Source organism: Sardina pilchardus, chromosome 16, assembly GCF_963854185.1.
Source record: "Sardina pilchardus chromosome 16, fSarPil1.1, whole genome shotgun sequence".
Lineage (NCBI taxonomy): Eukaryota > Metazoa > Chordata > Actinopteri > Clupeiformes > Clupeidae > Sardina > Sardina pilchardus.
In genome coordinates, this window is record NC_085009.1 from 27,033,174 (window position 1) to 27,060,550 (window position 27,377).

Consider the following 27,377-nt stretch of genomic DNA (forward strand, 5'->3'; position numbering starts at 1 on the left):
ATACGAAAGTGGATTTGTTTAAGCGTCGCTGTATCACCATGGTATCTTATGCTCGCAACCAAACCTGCTCGGGAGCGGGTTATGTGCTTAGTTATAGCTCAAATCGTGAAATATCACCGCCCTCTGACCAATTCTAACCAATCCATTATCTTGAACAACGAAGTTATCTCACATGAGCTAATCTGTCATACTTTGAACAGGTTCGGCCCCGCCTCTGTAAACATTTTGAATCTCGAAGGCGCTTTTAACTATGTTGTGCGTGCAAATATGTCACTACTATGGACATGCATGCCATACAATATATGATAACCATCGACTTTTTGATGTTATAGGTTAGACACTAAAAAAGACCACCCTAGATTTCGCTACCGCTCATAAATGCGGAAGTAATCGTTTTTAAACCTAGGCTGTCTTGTGCGTCTCCACGTTTCCCGATTGGTCAAAATCACCCCAACCACGAGAACGCGCACAGATCTGAGCTGAAAGCCTAGTTTGACAAATTTATCACATACCTGCTGTCGTAGGATCACTTAACTTAATACCCGAGTTGAGGCTTTGTGCAGCCTCGATATGTCTAGATAACCTAGATTTGTCTAACTTGCTTCGTAGGACACCCCACTGGCCTACATATTTAATTTTCTCCTCCTTTTCATTATTATCTTCCTTCTGTGAACAGCTCTAGCTGGGTAGTCTATGCTGTGACTTTGAACACAGGCATGCAGATTAACCAGATGAACCAGCCAGCAGAGAGTGAAGTGAAAGTAATGAGAGCACAGTCATTCAACAAAGGCAGATTTGTTCAAACAACACTCTCGTAAGAACTAAGAAAAGTAGTATAGCGTTTGCTTTAAATCTTCGCCAACTGTGAATACAATGAATAGCCTACCTGATGACAAATCGGGTGTCTATTAGGTTGAGTAGCGCAGTCAAGCAAGTCAAACAAGCAAAAGGTGAGTTTTAAACTTATTTTTTTACTTCACTTCATCTGACTCAGGTAGGCCTAATGATCATTATCACAGTTTTGATGACAAAGCGTCAAGGAAGGTGATAATAATCTGTAAGGTCAATCAGACAGGACGCTGTATTTGCAGTGTGAAGCGTCTTTTCTTTGTTGATTAGTGTTCCGCCTGCTGCGTATCAGCACTGAGCGCTCTGAGAGCCCTGAGAATTGCAGAAGGAAAAGTCAGAGAGGAAAAGCACTGGACGCCATTTGCGTTCTGACCGTAGTACTTACTGGACTGTTCTGTCTAATCACACCTTATGTTCCCAGGTGTTACTTTGTATTGTGCGGAGTCAAAGAAATGAGTTCAAACTTGTCTTTAGTAATATAGTGGCCTAACCCACAGCTTAGATACTTAGATAGTCAGTCATCACTGTAAGTGCTCATTTTTTATTGAACAGTATAGGCTAGTCTACATATTTACATACATTTTCAAGCAAACACATAAAATACCTATATTTTGCAATTACGAGTTTGAATATATTTTTAAATGGCTCCTACTTGGGCGGGGGGGGGGGGGGGGGGGGGGGTGCTACTTGGCTTCTTCCTTTCATTTCAAGTTAGACCGGTTTCCACATTCATTAGAATGTGTGGCTCACCATTCAATGGAATGGAATGGAGTGGGTGAGAACATAATGTTAGTATTGCCTGAAAGGATTCCAAAAGAACAAAAAAGTCCGCACACTAATGCTAGAAGTATACTCGACGCACCCGACCTGTCGCGCGACAATGTGACGTCAAAATGACGTAATTTCCTGTGTCGCAAGCCACATTTCAGCCGCGCGCCGACCTGTCGGACACCGAACATTTTTTATCAGCCGCGCGCGCCAACCTCGCACGACAACTAGGAAGAGATTGAAGCCAAGCTCACGGAGCCAGTGTCCTTATACAGTCATCAACCAGACAACCACATAAACCACATTCAGGCATTATCATATAGCCTATCCAACATCTTAAATAAGCCCATTCATTTTAAAAACGACTGTAGTCATGAAGTTTGAATAATAGTACGTTTGAAAAGTGGGAAGTTAACTTGGCTAGGCTGCAGCGAGAGTTGCCGTTTGGATGACTGATTTGTTTACTGTCGTGAACTACGTTGGATAAGTTAACGAAGTTACCAGTGAGAGTTGCAACAGGAGGATATTAGGGGGAAAGGACTAGGACCGAGGCACATAAGCATTCCAGCAAAAGGTAAGGAAGAGATTTATTTTCAACCAAAGGATATCTGCTAGACCTAAAAAAAATATATATCTTTCCATTTAGGGAGATTACACTCATCTCATAAACGAGATGGTAGGCTAATCCTTCAGTTGTGCAAGCTAAGTCTGAAATATCAGCAAAGAAGCTAGTTGCTACTGCCATTAACGTCAATGGATACCGTGCCTCTGTTCAGGAGAATACTGCAAATTGTGTCGCGACTACCACGCGCAAGTATACATGGTTACAACGTTCCCCGTGACGTCAACATGTCGCACGACAAGTCGGGTGCGTCGAGTGTACTGACCGCTTAAGGCTCCAATATTATTTCTTTCTTTCTTTTATTCACCACATTGTGACGTTTCGGGCCAACAGCCCTTCCTCAGACATAAGACAGGTATCTAGCAGCCCATACTTATATACTAATTATACTGATTGAACACTGCTAGATACCTGTCTTCAATCAGTAGGCCTATAATTAGTATATAAGTATGGGCTGCTAGATACCTGTCTTATGTCTGAGGAAGGGCTGTTGGCCCGAAACGTCACAATGTGGTGAATAAAAGAAAGAAAGAAATAATATTGGAGCCTTAGTGTGCGGACTTTTTTGTTCTTTTTACTGTTGCCTTTTTTGAGTCCAGCACCTACTTCAAATTACTCAGATGTGCGCACCGCCTCTACACTACTGAAAGGATTCCAAACCACAGGTTCTCAGTGGTTTGGGTCTCACTGTGCAGATATCAGAAATCAATAGCCTCTCATTTGTTCTCCTATCGCCAAGTCAAGTTTACTTGGCACATTTTATACAGAAAGATATAGCCATTTCATACATTTCATACATTTCATACACTTCAGTGTTACTCGGGCATGACTGCATTGAGGTCAGAGGCTTAGTGCAGGATCAGACAGGGGACAGTTTGAAGGTTTTAAAAGGCAAAGCTTTTTGTTGTTAAAGACTACTGTTGAAAGAAAAGCTGTTTTGCTGCATTGACTCTATGTATAGAATGGCTTGCTGCATTTCTTTTGTTGTCGTGCTAGGCAATCACTTGCTGCGTTTACATGAGAGCTTTAATTCCGAATAAAACCAAGTTAAATCGGAATAAAAGTTAATTCCGCTTTAAAAGAGACCATGTAAACGCTTATTCCGCTTGAAAATGATTATTCCGAATTAAACTTAATTCCGATTTAAGTAGTTGGTTTATTCCGATGTTAAAGCGGAATTAACTCCCCTCCTTGATCATGTAAACCTTTATTCCGATTAAAAGTTTATTCCGTTTGTTTGGCGCATGCTCGTACAAGGAGGAAGAAGAAGCGCATGCTCGTTTCATGGTTAATTCGGCTCCGTCTTCTTCCCCCCTTCTCCGACAGTCTTCTCCTCCTCAGCTAGCAAACGTGAAGCTTGACAATATTCTCGAGCTGCTGGCTAAATAGTAGGCCTATTATTAGAGTTACTGTGAAACCCGTTTTCATTATGTTATTGTCCATGCTGTAACGTTAACCCGAGATGACAAAAAAGTTGCTAGCCAGCTAAAGTTTGTTTTCTTCCGGTAGACCTTATTAGGCTACGTTCATGCGCCGCCTGTCCAATCGGAACCCTTCCCGACCCCCAGACGTTCAGCAGAATACAATAAAGCGTAATTAACGTATGTTCCATGTAAATGCCAATTCGGAATTATTATTTCCATGTAAACTCGAAGGAGAATATTTTAATTCCGATCTATTTAATTCTGAATAAACTAATTCAGAATTAAAAACATCATGTAAACGTGGGCACTGTGTAACATTTTCAGTTGTTTGTTAAAGTATTCAACATTCAACAAAAAAACATTTTGTTAAAGCCTTTTGTTTGTTGTTTAATTGTTTTCATTGACATGATGAGCTTCATCTAGGTGCTATAATTTGAATGATGTTTTAGACGTTGCATTACTGTAAGTCATTCGTTCTTTCCTTACAAGCAATGCAATTGCAATAGCACTACATATTCTGTGGGAAAATTAAGCACATTAAACAGAGATTGTTAACTTTTGGCTTTTTAGCTTTCATTAAAAGCATAGTGAAGATCATACAGAGAGAGAGAGAGAGAGAGAGAGAGAGAGAGAGAGCAGGCTGGACCCCAGTAAAAAAAAAAAACAGTCCCAGTTTTTAACCTGAGTTTCTAAGATAGTTTTAAACAATTCCACTGCAACACAGATATCTTCATAATCTCTCTCTATATATATATATATATATATATATATATATATATATATATATATATATATATATATATATATATATATATATATATATATGTATAGAATTCCATCAAAGCAATGTGGGAACGTTTTATGAAAACTTCTCCTAAAATAAGATATTCGAGCGCGCCTGCAGTCTACCTTTTGGCCACCTGATGGTGCTACTGCACTACACTTCGGGCGTAAATATGCCTGAAGTGAAATGGCGTCACCTGGTGGCCATGAAATTAGACCCGAGGCTCCACCTGGTAGCAATGAAATATTTTGTCCATCATACAGTTAAATATTATAATTTCTTACCAATTATTAGTCTAATCCTCTGATTGATTATATATGTTTATGTTTTTAAAGGCACACTTAAAGGGATATTCCACCATTTGGGGAATTATACTCATTTTCCACCTCCCTTTGAGTTAAACAATCAACTCGATTTTACCCTATGACATTGTTTGGTGTGTTGTCTGATATTGCATTGTCTATTTTTTCCTGATGTGTGAATGATCTGAGACCATTAGGTCGTTTGAGCAAATTTAAAGTGTTTTGAGGTGATTGTTCAGTTTTGTAACAAGAATCAATGGTTTCGAGAATGTAGTTTGAAAAATGAGTTTTGTGTTTACAGTTTTGAGGGAAAAAGGTAGAGAGTTTCAAAAAAGGTGTTTTAGCAATTGTGAAAAACTGTAAGAGGTGCCGTTTGGATACACACTAACACACAGAAGGACACTCCGTTCCGATTAGACAGTATACATTCAAGGTTAGATTCACACTAGCACACTAACACACAGGACACTCTGTTCCCCATTAGACAGTGTTAGATGCAAAGCTCCACACATTTCACTCCAGTGACCACTGCAAACAGATCACTACAGGAGCCTGTGGTCAAGCCAGAAATCATAGGAAACAGTGACACTGTGAAAAGATCATTAATCTGCAGCTTATTACCGGGGTCATGTAGGCCTAGTAATCAGTGTGAGTGAGTATGAGTAATCTGCCACACCCCCAGAGAGAGAGCAGACCAGTGAGAGGAAGAGGAGGGAAGAACAGGGAGGCAAAGTCCACCAGCTATATGGTGCTACTTACAGTTTTTTCCAATTGCTTACACACAATTTTTCAAACCGAGTTCTTTTTAACAAAATTTAAGCACAGGTATCCAAACGCCACACTCAGTTTGCATAATTCCTAGATTCTTTGCAAAATGAAACACTTCAGTCAAAACAAACACACTTCAGTCAAAACATACACACTTCAGTCAAAACATACACACTTCAGTCAAAACATATACACATATTTGTAAAAATGCTATTAGTTGTCATTTAACAAACACACACTCTCAGAAATGGAAGTACCAGTGTGTACCTAAAACGGTACAAATGCTTGTCGCTGGGGCAGTACCCTTTTGAAGAACAATAATGTACCCCTAATGCAGGTACCGTTTGGTACCCTAGCCATTTGTACCCATCAAGGTACACTTGTGTACCTGCAATGACCGAAATGTACCTGTGTATATCATTACAGCATAGCAGCCTTAAAAGGTACTAATCTGTACTTTAAGGGTACAACCCCAGTGAAAATTTAAGGTGGTATAATTGAAATGTATTCACACAACCAATAAGTAAATTAAAATGTTTATTCTGAGAGAAAAATCACTTTGTGATATTACACACAATACTCCACATGAATACAGGTACATAAAAGTTAACACATTCATATCAAAACATCAAAGTATCTTACATTAATCAATATGCATATTAACGTAAAACATGTTGTAACTCTTTATGTAAGTGTAAATATAAAACAGTTTGATCTCCAATATTTTGCTTCCACATTGTGTTTATATGCAGAGGGGAAAAAAATGATTAACTTGCACCATAGGTGATCAACATTAATAACCTTGATCTATATTATACCAATATTTGAGTTAACCACTTCACACAAAAAAACCTTGCATGCTTTTAAGTTCATGTTAATACTAACATATGAGATGAAAATGTAGTATCTGCTTACCGTCACCATTACAAATGCATTAAAATGTTACAAGAGAAAAGCTCCCAGCACTATCGCATCTTGTGCTTGTCACTTAAGGTTTTTACAAAACTAACATTGTCCTTGCAGTAACTTTGCAGTTGCTATAATCTTAGAATTCTCATGTTTGGATTCACAGTGCATACACTAATTGAGTAAAAGATACGCGTCTTGAAGTGTGATACAATGAGTCACAATGACATCATTGAGTAGTATCTCAGAAAACAATGTGAAAGCCTAAGCAAATATTAGCAAGCCTATAAACATATACAATATAAACACACTCCAATCCTTCCATTTGGGTAGAATGAGGCGTGCCATTAAAAAGCCAAGAGTCTCAAAAGGCACTAAAGTTCAATATCAAAAACTGGCAGAAATCCAACAAATTCTTCAGGAGGACTTCGACTGGAACCTTACTTGATCTACAGGACGTTGACATATTTTCAAGCAGTGGTATCACCAATGACAGCAGGGGTTGTATGTCTGTTGGAAGCAAAATGTAAACACAAACCTCAGAATTAGATATGTTCAACCACACAAATAAATAGCCTCAGACAGATTGTGTAAAATACACATGTATGCAACTACAGTATGTCAATCCACTCACCTGGCATAGATCATTGCTAAGTCATTGCAAGTTCCGTGGACTGTCTGACTCTCCCAAAACTTCTCCATACATCCTTTTCACCTTATATTCATAAAGCTGCCCGCTCCGCTGTGCGTTTGAGAGAGAAATGGCATATGCAATACATTAATATAAATTAAAAAAAATGACACAATGAAACAGCACAAGATGACCCTAAGCAATAATTTCTCCTGGACAAACTAAACAATCTAAAAATTGTCTGTATTATTTTCATTTCTATGTGTATTTAACATCAATAAGAAAAATACTATCAATACACTAAGAAAAACGACCAAGTTGTGTTACTTACGTAGCCATTCCTTCAGTAAAAGCAGAGCCATAGTTTTCTCTATCACTCTGAGTAGAGGTACTTCCACACGCCAACATTCTGCCTTGGTGGTTATCTGTGTGAGAGGGATTAACGTTAGCAGCTAGCAGAACGTTTCATAAGGTTCATATGGTTCATAAGGTTAGGTTACTAGCGAGTGCTAATGTTAGCCTTTAAGCCAATTTGACTCAACAGTATTCACTAACTTCACATTCAAATGGGAAACAGTGATAAAACACACAAAAAATACCTTTCCTTAACATCTATCATGATAGTCATGCATTACCGAAGACGTTTGAACACCGTTTAAAAATATTCATAGCTAACATAGGCTACGTTGCTAGCGAATGCTAATGTCAGCCTATTATGCCAACAATTTGACTCAGTTAACAGTATTCAATATTTACAAACCCGAATTTCGATAAATTGCAACTATACCTTACCTCATGCATTACTGAAGGCGTTTGAACACCGTTTCAAAATATCTGAATATAGCTAGCTAACATGACATGGGCTACGTAGCTAGCGAATGCTAATATGTTAGCCTTTAAGCGAACAATTTGATTCCGTTAACAGTATTCAACATTTACAAACTGAATTTCGATAAATTGCAACTACATCTTACCTCTGAATAGCGTTGCCTCCTGTTCCATAAAGATTATGCCAGCACCACAGCACGTTTCCCCACACCAAGCTCCTCTGCTGAAAACTGCTCCTCCATTACTTTGAGTGAGACGAAAAAATAACGGTTGCTCCCGAATCTCCTCCCCTATCAACTTCTGAGTGACAGTCCATGGGCTTTTTGTACCCATAGGTACAATATGGTCCCTTGGTGAAAAGGTACATTATTTATGTACCCGAAATGGTACCTATTAGTACCAATACAAGGTACAGGGTCAAAATTGTACTTAAAGAACGAAAATGTACCCCAACAGTACCCCTATTTTTGAGAGTGCAGTCCTCAATGATCAGACACTATTGCAGCCAGTTTCACACTGCAGTGATAAATGCAAAACGCATTTGTAAAAAGAAAAATTAGGAAATAGCATGTGCTAGATTTTTGCCCAGACATTGTTATGTAAGGGATCATTTAGATGTCCAAAAAATAGTGACAAACCCACAACATTCTTCATGATTAGTTCGACATAGGGAAAGTGTACATAAATAGGTCTATAAACTTGCACTTGCACTGTACAACACTGAAGACTGCTGTAGACTGAATATTTCAAGTATTTCTTTCAATATTTACAGTAATTCGAACCATAATCAGTTACAGTAATCAACCAACAATGAAATCAATTGAACAAATAAAATCTGTAGACAAACAAAAACTACTGCATAAAGTACATACACTTTGACTCTGAAGAACAACTACTGTAAAAGCAACAAGACAGTATAGCACACCTGAGAGCTGCGTTTTCAATTTTGCACATGTGTGCTTACACACCTGGTGGATGTGATTATCCAATTCGTTCATTAGTGTAGTCATTGGCAATCCGGGGCTTTGTAATGACAAGGAAGTAACCTCACAATCCTTATCTGTGTCTAAGGTGTGGAAATGTGTGTAGAGTTTTACAAATCACTGTGTGTAATGTTTTGCAAAAAGGGTGAAGCAGACATTGTGTGTAATGTTGTGCAAATCTGTGGAGGTGTTTTGCTCCTTGGAGTAAAATTTTGCTAATTGTGTGAAAAAAAATATTTTTGTGTGTAAACAATCGTAAAAAACTGTATTACAGTTTTTTACGATTGTTTACACACTAAAAGTTTAGTTTTCACACAATTTGCAAAATTTTACCTCAAGGAGCACAACACCTCCACAGATTTGCACAACATTACACACAATGTCTGCTTCACCCTTTTTGCAAAACATTGCACACAGTGATTTGTAAAACTCTACACACATTGCCACACCTTAGACACAGATAAGGATTGTGAGTTTACTTCCTTGTCATTTCAAAGCCCCGGATTGCCAATGACTACACTAATGAACAAATTGGATAATCACATCCACCAGGTGTGTAAGCACACATGTGCAAAATTGAAAACGCAGCACTCAGGTGTGCTATACTGTCTTGTTGCTTTTACAGTAGTTGTTCTTCAGAGTCAAAGTGTATGTACTTTATGCAGTAGTTTTTATTTGTCTACAGATTTTATTTGTTTCATTGATTTCATTGTTGGTTGACACTGTATTTTTTGTAAATATAGATTCAGTTGGTGATGGATACAGATACATAGATACAGAAATATCAGATACATTGTATTGTGAATCTCTGCTGAGGCATGTTGAAACACTCTTCAAAAAGCAGTTGATGGTCTTACATACTTTAATTTGATGTTCACTTGCAGACCATTCCCGTAATCTAAAGCCTTCTGTGAGTTGTTTGTTGGGCTTTTCTCAGAAAGTAAGATCAACAGCACCATTGAGAAATGTTACTGTATGTTGTCTTTATTGTAGCTTGTCATGACGAGGTTCACCTGGATGCTATGAGGAGTGGCTGAAACATGAAGAAACGAGTCGATGTAAAACAGGAGGCCAGTCTTAAGGGGCAAAGGTACTGTAGGTTACTCAGCACATGATTTCAGGCATATTCCTTTAAGAAGCTGCTTGTATTTATCTGTTTTTAAGCTAATAAAAGCTAATTTAATCATCAGAACCTCTTTTTTTCTAATTTAACACCATGCCAGCTGTAATGCTCGGGTACGTTGTGAGCGTAATGCGTGTGTTCGTAACGCCTGTGAACAAATTAGGAAGTTCACACTATTTCCAGGAGAATCCTACTGTAAATATCAAAATGGACCAACATTAAAGTTAACCTCTGGCATCTAAACCATCTATCACTGAAGTTAACCTCTGTCACAAAGTTTAGAAGGAGTTCATACATTGGGTTGATTGACAGCCATCACTCAAATGTAAACCCTCCATACCTGCGCACTACATCACATGCTCTTGAGTTGCAAAGCCTCCCACCTCCTCCCCTTTCTCCTCCAATTCACTATTGGCTCTTAGCCATATTAGCGCATATTAGTTCAATGCCCGGCTTTCCTACTGTTGTGCCTTTGAACAGTGGCCTAATATAATTGGCACACAAGTCACTTTGGCTAAAAGTGTCTCTGCTAATTAATAAATGTAAATGTGAGTTGAGTGGCTGTCTAACGTTCTATTTCACACAGTTTCCTTTATACAGACACTTTAAATGGAAACATTACACACTTTTGACACATACATTCATGTGTCATCTATACAGTGTTCATGGAGTGATGGCTGCTATTGTACAGTACAACCGACATGTTAATCATGAACATTATCAACCTGCACATAAAATATATTTAGAGGATATTGCAACATAAAATATTTGTGAAACACTGAATAAATGTCAACTTTAAAGGCAGAATGGATGTTTTTTGTACCACAGCTCATTCCATTATGAGAGACCCCCTTCACCTGTGCCCACTTGTGTGTCCATGAAGAGTGACCAGTCAAGGGGTCACTTAATAAACTTCAAACATGATGATGTCACAGATGAATCAAGGCAAGTCTTTAAAACAGACAGGATTGTTGAAATGTTTGCATCTTACAGTATGAAATTAAATAGTAAATTCAGAGGATTATAAGGACAAATCAGCTCTTACAGATCAGACTGACAGTGTTGCTTTCTGTGTTGACAATGATGGCACTCTAGTTAATGACCTATTATGAAGTATGACTGATGTCATTGTGTGTGTGTGTGTGTGCGTGTGCGTGTGTGTTCAAATTACGTTCAAATGTATTCAGATTATTATACATAATGGTGATTCAATGTGCTTTACATTTTATGCATATGACACTACAGTGGGGAGCACATGCATTTGATACCATAAAAAGAGGAATATAAAATCATCATTTGTCAATTGATCGTAATGCCTTAATTAAACAAATGAAACCGCTAAGGACACCAATTTTCTTTGTGATTGAAGAATATATTGTAAATAAATACATGTATGTTCTTCCCTTAAATGCTAGGGGGCATAAGTATTTGACCCCTATGTTAAATTCCCATAGGAGCAGGAGGATTGTTTATATTATTTTTAAAGGCCAGCTATTTCATGGATCTAGCATATTATGCATCCTGATAAAGTCCCCTTGGGCTTTCAAATTAAAATAGCCCCATATCATCACATACCCTTCACCATAGCTAGAGATTGGCATGGTGTTTTTTTCAGTTGGCCTATCAGCCTGTTTAATTTGCATTGAGCTCAGTGAGCATCAAACAGGCTAATAGGCCAACTGGAAGAAAAAAAATTGGTGTCTTTAGCGGTTTGATTTTTACTCATTTTTCAAATTAAGGCATTAAGACCAATTGTCAAATGATGATTTTTTATTCCTCTTTTTAGGCAACTTTAGCATGGTATCAAATACATGTGCTCCCTACTGTAGATCAGTCAATATATACAACATATACAGTATAACATTTTAATTGGTGAGCACGCAGGGGAGGGGCAGGTCCGACAGAGAAAAGAAAAATAGGAAGGGACAACAATAAGTTAAAGATGCGCATAGCGGCGTGAGGATGTGCAATTAACCAGGACTTCAACGAATATAAAGAATTCAGAGGCAAGACAAGAAAAAGAAAATCTTTGTGTAGTGATCAATGTTGACTTTGTGGTGGTGGGCCACCAAACACTTATGTCCACTTTCAGGCGAGCACATCAAACATTATTCTGACTAACTTGCTTAGACCATCTCTGAAAGCAATATACAGTATGTTTCGGCCTTAAGAGTCATTGCACGAGAAAACCAGGCAAAACCAACAGGAGGCAGGAAGATGGGGGTCGGCCAAATCGGCTCATACTTTGTATATGTGATAAGTATGTGGAACTATGAACAGCCATATACTTAAAACCCTCAAACTCTTTTTTGTTGTGGAGTTCTGGGGCCCCTCTCAGAGACCCTCAAAAATCCAACAATTCATGGCTGAAAATGACTGAAATTGCCATTTCTACCCTGATAAAGATATGAACATGAGCTTTATGTTTCCATAGAGCTTAGGTAGAATAGTTTTAAAGACCAAAAGGTGCACTAGGGGGTTATCTGCACCACTGAAAGCAGAATTTTCCTCCCTCTAAAATTGGTCATTTTTAGGAGGCACATTCGCAGTGGCTTTGGTGGATGGTTTTACTGTTGCTGGACAGAGGAACATCTTCTGATTCAAAAACAATTGTCGTCTAATTGGGCCACACATAATGTGCGCCGTGCCAGGAGGGTCTTTACGGGGGTTTTTCAGGTTTTGGAGTATAATAAACCAGGCAATAATATCTCACTATAGGGTAATTTATGATCAATTTTTGTGTCACTGTATGACAAATTGTTAAAGAAAGCTTTAATTAACTAGAAAAGCACTCAAAGAATGCAGACCTCTGCATGCATTGTTGTTCTGGGTTGTCATACATTTGAAACTAGACTATTCAGATCGCCATTGAGTGGCCATACCATGCCATTACATCGCAAACATCTGGCATTACATCTGTTTGTGATGTAATGCCATGGTATGGCCATGTGATGGCGATCTGAATATGGTTTATCATAGGCCAAAACACGACAAATCCTGCTAAAGACCCTCCTGGCACGGCACACATTATGTGTGGCCCAATTAGACGACAATTGTTTTTGAATCAGTAGATGTTCCTTTCTCCAGCAACAGTAAAACCATCCACCAAAGCCACTGCGAATACGAGATAATGCTTCTTAAAAATGACCGAAATTTAGAGGGAGGAAAATTCTGCTTTCAGTGGTGTAGATAACCCCTCGGTGCACCTTTTGGTCTTTAAAACTATGCTACCTAGGCTCTATGGAAATATAAAGCTTATGTTCATATCTTTATCAGGATAATCAGGGCAGAAATTAGCCTGGGTTTTCCCATACTGCCTTGCGCGGTGATTTCAATCCCGCTGCTAAACCAGTCTGGAAACTAACGCCCAAATGTTCGCCTGATGTTGGCGAACCAATCACAGAACATCCGAGAAGTTTCCGTTGCCCTCTTGCGTCTACATTCGACGCCAAAGGATTTACTGCAGCCCTTAGCGTTGCATACGAACGAGTTGGGTGAGCTATGCGCATTTGATAGACATCCGTGGCGCCCAATGAACGGATCTGGGCATTTTTTCAAATACGAGAAAATGAACGTCTGGTTGCCAGACCACGTCTCATTTGAGAAGTGGGAGGCGTTAGCCAGGCTAGGCAGAAATGGCAATTTCAGTCATTTTCAGCCATGAATTGTTGGATTTTTGAGGGTCTCTGAGAGGGGTCCCAGAACTCCATAACAAAAAACAGCTGGAGGGTTTTAAGTATATGGCTGTTCATAGTTCCACATACTTATCACATATACAAAGTATGAGCCGATTTGGCCGACCCCCATCTTCCCACCTCTGCCTGGTTTTCTCATGCAATGACTCTTAAATATAAGGTTGGTGATTGATATTTAAAATCAACAGGCAAATAAATTGATACCTCCTTTCAGTTCCCGGTGGGTTTTTAGCACTAACAACATGTGTTTCTGATGAGTGCTATAGTGGTGTCTGCAGGTGCCCACCAAAGATTCTAGAGCGGAGCCAGGACTGTGTGGGAAAACACAAAACAATTTTCAAAATAAACTTAAATAAATGTAACAAAATGTAAACACTATTATTTACTTTTAAATACTCAGAGGCCAAATGGAAGGATGGAAACCAGATGCTGTCAGTGACCAGTCAGTTACTCAGGGGCACCTCAAGCAGATATTCCAGGTTTGGATGCAGCCATGTTATGCAGCACACTGTTTGCACACATTTGATAATAATCAACAGGAGATGCAGTGACAGTAAATGCAAAGTGTAACCAGGTATTTGTTTACCAGTTACTTGAGGAGAAGATCATCATCTTTGTAAAGAATGAGCTGGAGAGATTCCAGAAGATCGTGAGTCCAGATTACCAAGAAAACTTTGAGGGTAAAGAGCAGGATGAGAGTGATGCCAGAGAAGGGGCTCTCAAGATGGCACTGCACTTCCTGAGGAACATGAAGCAGAAACATATTGCTGACAAATTGGAAGAAAGTAAGAAGTGTTTTGATATTTACAAATGTTGTCATCAATAAGCTACAATAAAACAGAAAATAGTTTCTTATTTATAAACATAATTGTATTGTATTACGTTTTATTTTTGTGAATTAGATGAACAGGATGTAGTTTGTCAAATTGAGTTGAAAGGAAATCTCAAGAACAAGTACCAGAGTGTGTTTGAAGGAATACCCAAGCAAGGGAGCTCTGCTCTGCTGGAAAAAATCTACACAGAGGTCTACATCACAGAGGGAGGAAGTGGAAAAGTAAATGAGGAGCATGAAGTCAGGCAGATTGAGTCCATATCCAAGAGACCAGGTGGACAAGAGACATCAATTAAATGCAGAGACATCTTTAAGCCCTTACCTGACCAAGACAAACCAATTAGAAGTGTCATTACAAAGGGAGTAGCTGGGATTGGCAAAACCGTGTCCGTTCAGAAGTACATCCTGGACTGGGCTGAAGGAAAAGAAAACCGGGATGTCCACTTCATATTTCCACTTCCTTTTAGGGAGCTCAACCCCATGAAAGACAAACAGATTTCTTTTATGGAACTCCTCCACAATTTCTTTTCAGAAATGAAGCAGTTAACTTTTCCCAGCCAGGGGAAGTACAAAGTGTTGTTCATCTTTGATGGTCTGGATGAATGTCGACTCCAACTAGACTTCCGGAAAAATGAAGGCTTGACTGAAGTGACAAAGGCCACTTCATTGGATGTTCTCCTGACAAATCTCATCCAGGGTAATCTGCTTCCCTCTGCCCTACTTTGGATCACTTCTCGACCAGCAGCAGCTGATCAAATCCCCCCTCAGAACGTTGACCGGGTCACAGAAGTACAAGGATTCAGCAACCTTCAGAAGGAGGAGTACTTCAGAAACAGAATCAGTGATCGAAATCTTGCCACCAAAGTCTTCTCTCACATCAGATCATCAAAAAGCCTCCACATTATGTGCCACATACCAGTGTTTTGCTGGATTGCTGCTACTGTGCTTGAACGTCTTCTTCAGACTGAAGGATGTAAGGAAGTTCCAAAGACTTTGACGGAGATGTACACATGTTTCCTTGTTTTTCAAACCAAGCAGAGGAGTCTGAAGTTTGAAGGAGTTCATGCCACAGATCCACAGTGGAACCGGGCTAGTCTCCTTGCTCTTGGAAAGTTGGCCTACGAACAGCTTGAAAAGGGCAATCTGATCTTTTATGAAGACGACCTGAGAGAGAGTCATATTGATGTCACAGAGGCAGCAGTACACTGTGGCATTTGCACCCAGATTTTTCGAGAAGAGCCAAGCCTTCATCAGGAAAAGTTGTACTGTTTTGTTCATCTGAGCATCCAAGAGTATCTTGCTGCTTTGTATGTCATGCTGGTGTTTATAACTGAAGGAATAGACCTCATGACCTCAGAGCAAGACCCCAGAGATCTTCCTCTGGATCTGAAACAACGACCAGAGCACAAATCCATGAGCATCTTACATAAGAATGCTGTGGACAAGGCCTTGAAACATGAAGACGGACGCTTTGATCTTTTCCTCCGTTTCCTGCTTGGCCTCTCACTGGAATCCAACCAGAGACGCCTATATGGCCTACTGGAGAAAATACAGGATGAACGCAAAGAGGAAATAGCTAGTTACATCAAGACAAAAATCAGGGAGATATCATCATCAGAAAGAGTGATCAACCTCTTTCACTGTCTGAATGAAGTCAATGATCACTCCTTAGTGGAGGAGGTCCAGAGCTTCCTGAGTGCTGGGACACTTTCTGAAGCCAAACTCTCATCCACACAGTGGTCCGCTCTCACGTTTGTGCTTCTGACATCAGAAGAAAAGCTGGATGTGTTTGACTTGAAGAAGTACCTTAGGTCTGATGAATGTCTCCTAAGGCTGCAGCCAGTAGTGGAGGAATCCCAAAAGGCTCTGTGAGTAGAAATACAATGTGTGTTGGCTTGAAATGGCAGCATAACAGTACTTAAGTTCATATTAAGAAGAAGCATAACGTGTCACTTACTTATATTAGTCTTTCCCAGAGATTCTAGTAACTGGTCAAATATTTTCCCTCAAGGCTCAACAGTTGTGGGCTCACAGAGAGGAGTTGTGCAGATCTTGCATCTGTTCTCACCAAAGCATCTTCAAAGCTGAAACATCTGGACCTCAGTGACAACAGTATTGAAAATACTGGGGTTCAAAAACTGTGTACTGGACTGAGTAACCCAAATTGTGCACTGGAGACACTCAGGTAAGATATTTTGGTTACAGTGTAATTGAAGGCATCGGTGCAAGGGTGTAGGGGGATATGGGGGATGTGGGGAATTCTTATCACCATAGCAGCAGTGATGTTACAAATGGCAGTCTGGTGGGAACAGCCAGTGGAATTGTGCCCTTCTGCTCCACAGGAGCATCTGTCTTCCCAAAGCTCACATGAGGACACCTGCATTACAGTTTGACAGGTGTAGTGCCCCAGTCAGACTCCCCACCTGCATTACAGTTTTACAGGTGTAGCGCCCCAGTCCAGCTCCCCACCTGCATTACAGTCTGACAGGTGTAACGTCCCAGTCAAACTCCCCACCTGCATTACAGGTTGACAGGTGTAGCGCCCCAGTCAAACTCCCCACCTGCATTACAGGTTGACAGGTGTAGCGCCCCAGTCAAACTCCCCACCTGCTTTGTGCCCAAGCTGACACAAACACACAAACACATTTTTTCATTCTCCCTTACCCTTTCACTCACTCACCTCACTGATGCACGCACACAGACACACACACATACATATCATCATCACCATCGGCGATCACTCGGTGTCGAGTATGATGGTCCTCCTGCTCCTGGGGGGTCCTTTTTGTGGATCTTCAGATGGCTGAAGAGGCCAATTCTGGAGCCACAAACTGCTGCAGTGTGGGCATGGGTATGAGGTACTGGATGTAGGGTGTGGAAGGGCCTGTTTGGTGGTGACTTTCTCTCCTTTTGAAATGGCAGCATAACAGTACTTAAGTTGACATTAAGAAGAAGCATAACGTGTCATTTACTTATATCAGTCTTTCTCAGAGATTCTAGTAACTGGTCAAATATTTTCCCTCAAGGCTCAGCAGTTGTAGGCTCACAGAGAGGAGTTGTGCAGATCTTGCATCTGTTCTCACCAAAGCATCTTCAAAGCTGAAACATCTGGACCTCAGTGACAACAGTATTGGAAATACTGGGGTTCAAAATCTGTGTACTAGACTGAGTAACCCAAATTGTGCACTGGAGACACTCAGGTAAGATATTTTGGTTACACTGTAATTGAAGGCATCGGTGTTTGTAATGACAAGTTAGGTTTAGGGTTAGGGTTCATGTGTCATGATAGTGTCATGTCCATTGTGTGGGCAGGGTATAGGGGGATGTGGGGAATTCTTATCGCCATAGCAGCAGTGAAATGGCAGTCTGGTGGGAACAGCCAGTGGAACTGTGCCCTTCTGCTCCAGGAGCATCTGTCTTCCTAAAACTCACCTGAGGACACCTGCATTACAGTTTGACAGGTGTAGCGCCCCAGTCAGACTCCCCACCTGCATTACAGTTTGACAGGCGTAGCGCCCCAGTCAGACTCCCCACCTGCATTACAGGTTGACAGGCGTAGCCCCCCATTCAAACTCCCCACCTGCATTACAGTTTAGCAGGCGTAGCATTCCAGTCAGACTCCCCACCTGCATTACAGGTTGACAGGTGTAGCGCCCCAGTCAAACTCCCCACATGCTTTGTGCCCAAGCTGACACTAACACACAAACACATTTTTTCATTCTCCCTCACCCTTTCACTCACTCACCTCACTGATGCACACATGCATGCACGCACACAGACACACACACATACACATCATCATCATCATCGGCGATCACTCGATGTCGAGTATGATGGTCCTCCTGCTCCTGGGGGGTCCTTTTTGTGGATCTTCAGATGGCTCAAGAGGCCAATTCTGGAGCCACAAACTTTGATGCAGTGTGGGCATGGGTATGAGGTACTGGATGTAGGGTGTGGAAGGGCCTGTTTGGTGGTGACTTTCTGTCCTTTTGAAATTCAGCATAACAGTACTTAAGTTCATATTAAGAAGAAGCATAACGTGTCACTTACTTATATTAGTCTTTCCCAGAGATTCTAGTAACTGGTCAAATATTTTCCCTCAAGGCTCAACAGTTGTGGGCTCACAGAGAGGAGCTGTGCAGATCTTGCATCTGTTCTCACCAAAGCATCTTCAAAGCTGAAACATCTGGACCTCAGTGACAACAGTATTGGAAATACTGGGGTTCAAAAACTGTGTACTAGACTGAGTAACCCAAATTGTGCACTGGAGACACTCAGGTAAGATATTTTGGTTACAGTGTAATTGAAGGCATCGGTGTTTGTAATGACAAGTTAGGTTTAGGGTTAGGGTTCATGTGTCATGATAGTGTCATGTCCAGTGTGTGGGCAGGGTGTAGGGGGATATGGGGGATGTGGGGAATTCTTATCACCATAGCAGCAGTGAAATGGCAGTCTGGTGGGAACAGCCAGTGGAACTGTGCCCTTCTGCTCCACAGGAGCATCTGTCTTCCCAAAGCTCACCTGAGGACACCTGCATTACAGTTTGAAAGGTGTAGTGTCCCAGTCAGACTCCCCACCTGCATTACAGTTTTACAGGCGTAGCGCCCCAGCCAAACTCCCCACCTGCATCACAGTTTTACAGGTGTAGCGCTCCAGTCACAATCCCCACCTGCATTACATGTTGACAGGCGTAGCGCCCCAGTCAAACCCCACCTGCATTACAGTTTGACAGGTGTAACCCCCCAGTCAAACTCCCCACCTGCATTACAGGTTGACAGGTGTAGCACCCCAGTCAAACTCCCCACCTGCTTTGTGCCCAAGCTGACACAAACACATTTTTTTCATTCTCCCATACCCTTTATCAATATCTCTCTTTCACTCACTCACCTCACTGATGCACACATGCATGCACGCACAGACACACACACATACACACACACACACACACGCATGCCCACGCACACACACACACACACACACACACACACACACACACACACACACACACACACACACACACATTATACATCATATGTACTCAACATTATCAAGTTGTAAATTCTTAACCTCAGAACGAAGGATAGCGTTGAATTGGGGAGGTGTGTGGGTGAAGTGTATTATGTAGCCCATGGAAACTGTGATTATTATCCACATGGTCATGCATGCATGTCAAGCTTCGAGGGGTAAAACCCAGCCCTGCCTGCGGTGAAGGGGTGCTTGGGTAAATAACGGTTTGATGTTTGGCAAAGAGCGTGGCGCACCGCTTGGCGTGATGCCTGACACATGTAAGGTGTACATTTTAGGACATCCTCAGACTCAGGTGTCAGACTCAGAAAAACATCCGTCATCTTCAGGCAAAACTGTGTCAGCGTCAGAAAAAACCTTGTCATCCTCAGACTCAGGAAAACTACCGTCATCTTCAGACAAAACTGCCTCAGCGTCAGAGAAACCTTGTCATCCTCAGACAAAACCGTGTCAGAAAAACCTCTCTCATCGTCAGACAAAACTTTCTCAGCGTCGGAAAAAACTCTGTCATCCTCAGACAAAACCGTGTCAGAAAAACCTCTCTCATCCTCAGACAAAACTTTCTCAGCGTCAGAAAAAACTCTGTCTTCCTCAGACAAAACTGACAAAACATACAAACATAATTGTGATTACAGTATTTCTGTCTAAAATCATGCATGATACCAATGAATCATTCCTTAGGGCATGGAATGAATAATTTAATTAGTCTGTGAACCAAGCTAACTACCTAGCGGACGCTAGCTTAAAAAGCAATGGAAGTGAATGGCAGTAACCATGACAATATTAGCTATGCGCTGCTAGGTCACTAACAGTTGAAAGACTCCGCTTAAACTATACCGTTGCAAGTTCACTTGAGTATAAACTACCCACTTTACCTAATGTCACTAATGTTATTCAGGTAGTTGTCATTTCAAAGAAATGACACAGCTCCGTTTAAAGAGACCCTATGCAACTTTTTCATAGTCATAAAATCGCTTAGAAATCGTTGTTTTGCTTGACTGACCAGTTTTATCGAAAACAGTCACATTTCCTCCCGCCCCTAGTGTCCCTCTCCGCTATTACAACCTTGCAACTTTCTGATAAACGATCGTTTGCTGTTTACATCTGGAAGTCAGAGACGCGAAAGGAACAAGAAGAACCACGCTTGCAATTTATATATTTATATATAGCCTATATATGTATAAATATACACGCTAAAGCTGTCGGGGAAGCTCTGCAGAGAAATATGCAAGCATAAAACGAGCGAAAACGAAACCGAAACCAGACATGAAATCGCCAATCCTGCATTATTCCTCTTTAAAATGTTACGTTAGCTAGGCGGCTAGCTAGCTAGCCAGCAACCAGACAGTAACCAACAGCAGCATGGTCTGATATTAATTTATTTTCTTAACAAATCCATACACTAAAAATTACACTATTAGGCTTGAAATGATCGGGAAAACTGACAGATTATGACAAAATATTCCAAAATACCGTCAACAAATCCAGAAAGCCATAATGACCAATTTATTGATAACATTCCACAAGTATCCCATTGATATTAATGCAGCGAGGGCGTACTCCCCTTGAGGGGCTAGCTGTCTGGTTGCTGGCTAGCTAACTAGCCGCCTAGCTAAGGTAACATTTTAAACGGAGCTGTGTCTTACTACCTGAATAACATTAGTGACATTAGTTAAAGTGGGTAGTTTATACTCAAGTTAACTTGCAACGGTATACAGTTTAAGCGGAGTCTTTCAACTGTTAGTGACCTGGCAGCGCATAGCTATTTGTCATGGTTACTGCCATTCACTTCCATTGCTTTTTAAGCTAGCGTCCGCTAGCTAGTTAGCTCGGTTCACAGACTAATTAAATTATTCATTCCGTGCCCTATGGAATGATTCATTGGTATCATGCATGATTTTAGACAGAAATACTGTAATCACAATTATGTTTGTATGTTTTGTCAGTTTTGTCTGAGGATGAGAGAGGTTTTTCTGACACGGTTTTGTCTGAGGATGACAGAGTTTTTTCCGACGCTGAGAAAGTTTTGTCTGACGATGAGAGAGGTTTTTCTGACACGGTTTTGTCTGAGGATGACAGAGTTTTTTCCGACGCTGAGAAAGTTTTGTCTGAGGATGAGAGGTTTTTCTGACAGAGGTTTTTCTGACGCAGTTTTGTCTGAGGATGACAGAGGTTTTTCTGACGCTGAGGCAGTTTTATCTGAGGATGACAGAGGTTTTTCTGAGTCTGACACCTGAGTCTGAGGATGTCCTAAAATGAACACCATACACATGAGATGAGTGGACACAAGATAGCGTCTGCAGGCCGTATTCGGCTCGTGAAGAGAATTTGTCCCTCTCCTGTGAGGAGAGGGGGCTCATTGATGTCATTTGTGTGGTGCTGGCCACTAATATTGTGTGGTGGCTCAGACCGAATGTGCCGGAGTACATGCAGTATGCTTGAGGCGTTTACCAGTGCATTGTTGCATTGTTGCAGCGGGTACATTGGGCAGGGAGGGATGTTTGTGCTTTACTGCTCTCACAGGCTCCTTTACTGCATCCGTAGTCAGAGTCAGAGTTCATGGTGCTTGCATTATAATACTGTGAGGCATTGGGACGGTGTAGAGCACAGGAGGGCACAGCATGTCCACCACCAATCTTGGGGTCGGAAGTCGGAAGTGGGGGCGTGAGTCTGATGTGCATATGTGTGACGGATGTAGTCCGAACGGAAGGGCAGGGCAAAAGATAGATCTTCATCTGAGCTCTACCCACTGGATGTTGCTGATGTCAAGCCCTGACGTAGGCATGGTTGTTGCCATGGCTGCTGTGGCCTCTGCAGGCGCTGAGGTGCTGTCGGACTCCTTGCCTACATGGGAGGAGGTCACAGAGGCAGCCGAGTTGAGCCAACTCGAATTTTCTTCTCATCGCACCCACTGCAGCCCCTAACAGGCCGTAGCTTATTTTAACTCCGTAACGGTATCATCTGTGACCTGAGAGAGTGTCTTGAGTAAGTCCACCTGGTAAACCTGCAGCAGGGGGACTGTGTTCAGCAGGCGGCCAGCCTGCCCCACACAAGCAAAGGCGCTTTTGCCTTGATGGTGGTGGTTTGGAGGGGAGTGAAGGCTTGTCTTGCCACGGTGCCATGGTGCCAGTGAGCTGGCGAGGTAAGCCGCCACGGATGGTTCAATGGTTGGTATCTGGAGTAGGAGCGTAGTGAACTGCGTGCAACTCACTGGCAAGCGTGGGACGGAGATGGAGAGGCTACAGTAGGTGAAGCGGTCTTCTCCTCTGATGATGCTGGCTCCTATTGGAGCATGGAGGGAAACTAACCACTGTAGCCCCGAACAGGCCGTGGCTTATCATAAATCCATAATGGTATAGTTTGTGACCTGAGAGAGAGTTTTGAGTAAACCTGCAACAAGGGGACTGTGTTCAGCATGTGGCCAGCTTGGTCCACACAAGCGAAGGCTTTTTCGCCCAAGCTGGCGGTGGCTTGGAGGGGGGTGAAGGCTTGTCTTGCCAAGGTGCTGATGTGCAGGCGAGGTAAGCAGCCACTGATGGTTCGATGGTCGGCATCTGGAGGAGGAACAGGGAAGTGCTGCACACAACTCCCTGGCGAGTGGCGTAGGCTTGGGCGGGCGTGGGATGGAGAGGGAAAGGGTAGGTGAAGCCTCCTCCGACAATGCTGCCTCCTCTTCACGACTGGAAACTAGGTCTCCCGATTCAAAGGTGTGCTGCCCTCCATCTGGCAGCACACCGAGGGTGGCAGCACCCTCAAAGCTGATTGGGGGAAGTGAAAGGAGCACTTAATGCTGGTCAGCAAAGCAGGAGAGCAAAGGGGTTTCCATGACATACCGGTGCCTTTGAGCTGTGTGTGGGGAGGCGTCAACATCACCACCCAAGGCACAGAGGGTAGCCTGAAAGCAGAGCGTTGATGGTTTTATCACGACGCAGTGAGCTGCCTGAGTGTGGTCGAGCCCGAGGCAGACCAAGCAACGAGGGTGGCTGTCTGCAGTGGGAATGTAGTCGTCACACCTGCACCTCCTCCATATCGTTATCTTGAATGGTCATCATCTACCTGTTAGGGTGAGATACCGTTACTAGTATAGGGTGAGATACCGTTAGTATACTCAGGGGTAATGCCTGCTGATCTCCAGAGCTCTAAGTGTCTATGAGAAAAAGGGGTTCACGCATTCAGCAGTAACTGAAAGGTGCAAGAGAACGAGTGGTGCTCTTGCGAGCATTCTAAATGCTGTAACACAAGGACACAGCCTTAAAAGGGCAGTGATTAGAAAAGGGTTCAGTAGGTAAGTGTGCCAAAGACAATACATCCCATCATGGTGATGTCTCGTGAACGACTGAAAGAGAACTACAGATGTGAAACCACCCTAAATCAAATCCTCTTTACTCAGTGTACTAAACTACAGTATTGCTGGGGAAACGCTGCCTAACAACATGCTGCCTGTAAAACCTTTAGAGGTACTTTGGGATACTATTGTGTGTTTTGTAGTACATTTACTAAATCATCCTTTCCTTCTAGACTCTCTGACTGCAGTATCACAAAGAAGGGCTATGCTAGCCTGGCTTCAGCCCTGAGGGTAAATCCCAATTGCCTCAGAGAGCTTGATCTCACAGGAAATGATCCAGGGCGATCAGGAGTAAAACTGCTTTTAGACGATCCACAGTGTACGCTGAGAAATATCCAGTAAGTACAGTACACTTCTGGGAAAACAGTGGATAGTGCAGTTGTGATATCAAATATTTTGATAACACTTTATTTTACGGAGCCATGAATTAACCATTAATACATAGTTATTATGTGTATTTATTAATGCCCTATAACATCTGTATAAAGTGTCATTATACATTTATTAGGTCTTTATTCAGAATTGTCTTATTTTTACTCAATAGGTGATTTATTCTGGTTAAATTGTTAATATGCAACTAGCTGGTCTTGATCTAAGCTTACTGATATATAGTAATATATAGAAATAGAAAATATAAACATTATAGCCGTCTAATTGATTGTCATAAATTACATTACTACTCTGTCATTATAAGTCACTTATTCAGACAGTATGTTAGGAGTCTATAAACGCTAAATACACCAGTAGCCTTACACCATCTCGTTCTTTATGAAGAATAAATTATCTATTGATTGATTACTGTAATACATGCCAAATAAATGTGGAATTATGCTTGCTGAACATAAATACATACACATATTATCACTAGGTGTTACATTTCACACAAGAACATACAGTATTTAAACAAGCTTGTTGCAGTTGGATTTTTTTTGTGGTGGAAATGCCTTTTGTTCATGAGATTCAGTTGCTCTCTAATAGTGCTGGGGGTAACCGATTATTTTAAAACGATTAATCGGGCGATTATTTTATCGATTAGTCGACTAATCTAACGACTAATTGGACGATTAGTCTAACGATTATTTTTCTGTTGTTCGATTAATAAAAACCATAATGTATCCATAAAAAAGTATATACAAAAATCACCAAGATAAAAAGATTTGCTTTGTTCTGAACACACAATATCAATGCAGTTGCAACACTTAAACTCATTGCAGTGCTATGTAGGGTTAATTGCCAACTATGAGAAAATAAAAATGGGGATGCTTTTGCATGGTTGCATGAGAAATAGCCTACTTCTGAAAACAACAATTATATGGGTGCTATTGTTTTGGGATGTTTCCCTCATGCAAGCATTATAGCCTACTCTGGTAGGCAAATGGAGAACACATTGATATGCTTTCAAAATGACATTCCATTTCAATGCCTGAATGTAATGATCCAGGAAACATAATAGGCCTACAAGCGGAAATCACTAATCTGAAGATCTTTAAATGAAAGACTAAAGCTACAATATTTTGACCATATTATATTCAAATTTGACTAAACATTACTCAATGCTAAATAATGTAGACTATTGTACAGTCTCTGCTCTGTTTCTATGGAAGTTAAAATAGCCTTCCAACAGGTTGAATCGGAGCTTTGGCAACAACGTTATTGTGTAGCCTAGTTTCCCTTTCTGTCGCCTAAACGCGCACACGCATGCATTCAATGAACACTCATACACCATTGAGCATATTATACGGAACGGTTGGCAACCCTATGGCATGATTAGCTTTTCTTGAGGGCTAACATTGAACATCTTTGGTAACGTTAGTGCAACTCATACGAGCCCTAAAACACTTGGATGTGATGTTCATTTAAGTGTTCTCAATGCTCATAAAACATGGATTCATTAATGACCACTGCGCACAGCCCTGACTTGGACATTGTTTGGCTCCGCCTAGTTGACACTAGCGAACCTACGTTGACATGTTGCGTTTTTTGATGGAAATATTAAGAGTGGCATTCCATTGTGCTTCGTGTCGTACGCATCTGGTGGGCGTCCCCCTGTTACGCTTGACTCCTATAAATTACCACAACCGTTAACTCTGTGTGCAGTTTGTTCCCATTCGACCACCTCAGGCGAGCAGTTTTTCAGGGCTTTGTGCAAGGCTTTTTTGGTTTTAGGAAGTGCGAACTGTTCATTAGAGTGCATGAAAATGCACTCTACTGTTATCCGATATCTTCTTATCTTTATTTTTCTTCTAACGTTTTTGTGCGCGCAATTCAGCTTCAACCGTTTAACGTAGAAACTTCATTCAAACTGCGCTGCTTAGGTCTTACTTAGGTGACTTCAGCTATGTATTTTCCAACTTTGAAAACTTTATCGTTGAATTTATATTAATTTTTTAAAACATTTTTTTCTCCCATAGACTTAACATTGGATTATGACATCATAATAGGGCAATTAGAATCTTATGCCAGGTGGCCAGCCCCACCTGCAGCAGCCCTCTCTCTCTCAGGCTTAAAGCATACAATCTCTCTGTGAAGACTACATATCCTGTTAAACTGTTTACTCTGTCCACAACTGTTTCAAAATAAAAGTCCTCACTGCAATAATACACTATTAAATCATTTAACCATTGAAACTGCTCAACTATTTAACTGTTCAACCATTCCAACTGTCAGTTATCATCAACTATGCCTCCAGTCAGCTATATGGAACCTCCATGTACCTAGCAACCAACATAGCAACCATCAAAATGAAGCATTACTGACAGTTTCCATAGCAACTAACATAATTATACTGCAGTAACTTTTTTATTCCTGATAGTGGCCACCATGGATACCCTGGCAACACATGTTTCAAAATAAAAGTCCTCACTAGCAAGTTAGCTAGTTAGCATGGTTAGCATAGTTAGCATTGTTAGCATTTTTAACATTTTTAGCATAACTGCTAGAAATCATTAGCTAAGTTAGCTAACCAACCTTTTTAGCATAGTTAGCATTGTTAGCATTTTTAGCATAACTGCTAGAAATCATCAACTAAGTTAGCTAATCAACCTGGTTAGCATTGTTAGCATAGTTAGCATAGCATAACTGCTAAAAAACATTAGCCGAGTTAGCTAATCACCTTGGTTAGCATTATTAACATAGTTAGCATTGTTAGCAAATTTGCTAGCAAACATAAGCTAAGTTAGCTAAGCAATCTGAGTAGCATATTAACATTATTAACACATTAGCAAAACATTAAACATCCATTAATCTATAACTTTTGCCATCCATTTAAATGATTTACCTATCAAAATCAATTAAATTATCGGTCTGTCAACATTCATTAAATTATCTTTTTATCAACAGCTTTTAAGCTATCCGTATTCAATTAAACTGTCTATCTTCGCACTATCAACTTTCATAAAATATGAAACCACCATGTCTACCCTAGCAACACCTCAGTAACCATATCTACATGATTTATCTGTACATTTTTGCATTTTCATGCACTCGTAATTT

At 41.1% G+C, this 27,377-nt stretch overlaps 1 protein-coding gene and 1 long non-coding RNA gene across 2 annotated transcripts; one reads left to right on the top strand and one right to left on the bottom strand.

Moving 5' to 3' along the window:
* Positions 1-785: 785 nt before the first annotated feature.
* LOC134059782 (NACHT, LRR and PYD domains-containing protein 3-like) lies at positions 786-27,377 on the top strand. The gene is made up of 10 exons (XM_062516286.1): positions 786-950; positions 9,859-9,955; positions 10,817-10,933; positions 14,084-14,162; positions 14,273-14,468; positions 14,586-16,383; positions 16,527-16,700; positions 17,542-17,715; positions 18,620-18,793; positions 24,059-27,377. The coding sequence occupies exons 2-10, from the start codon at positions 9,906-9,908 to the stop codon at positions 24,225-24,227; spliced, it is 2,931 nt and encodes a 976-aa protein (XP_062372270.1). The 5' UTR covers positions 786-950; positions 9,859-9,905; the 3' UTR covers positions 24,228-27,377.
* Positions 6,042-8,320, bottom strand: LOC134060473 (uncharacterized). The gene is made up of 4 exons (XR_009935189.1): positions 8,029-8,320; positions 7,386-7,479; positions 7,058-7,165; positions 6,042-6,933 (listed from the first exon to the last, which is right to left on the bottom strand). It is a non-coding gene; the product is annotated as an uncharacterized LOC134060473 (long non-coding RNA).

Excerpts from the sequence above, each read along its gene's own strand:
- LOC134059782 (XM_062516286.1), top strand. The coding sequence starts at position 9,906 with ATGAAGAAACGAGTCGATGTAAAACAGGAGGCCAGTCTTAAGGGGCAA. Across the intron at positions 9,956-10,816 it reads GCCAGTCTTAAGGGGCAAAG|CTCATTCCATTATGAGAGAC; the intron begins GTACTGTAGGTT and ends TTTGTACCACAG. Across the intron at positions 16,384-16,526 it reads GAGGAATCCCAAAAGGCTCT|GCTCAACAGTTGTGGGCTCA; the intron begins GTGAGTAGAAAT and ends TTTTCCCTCAAG.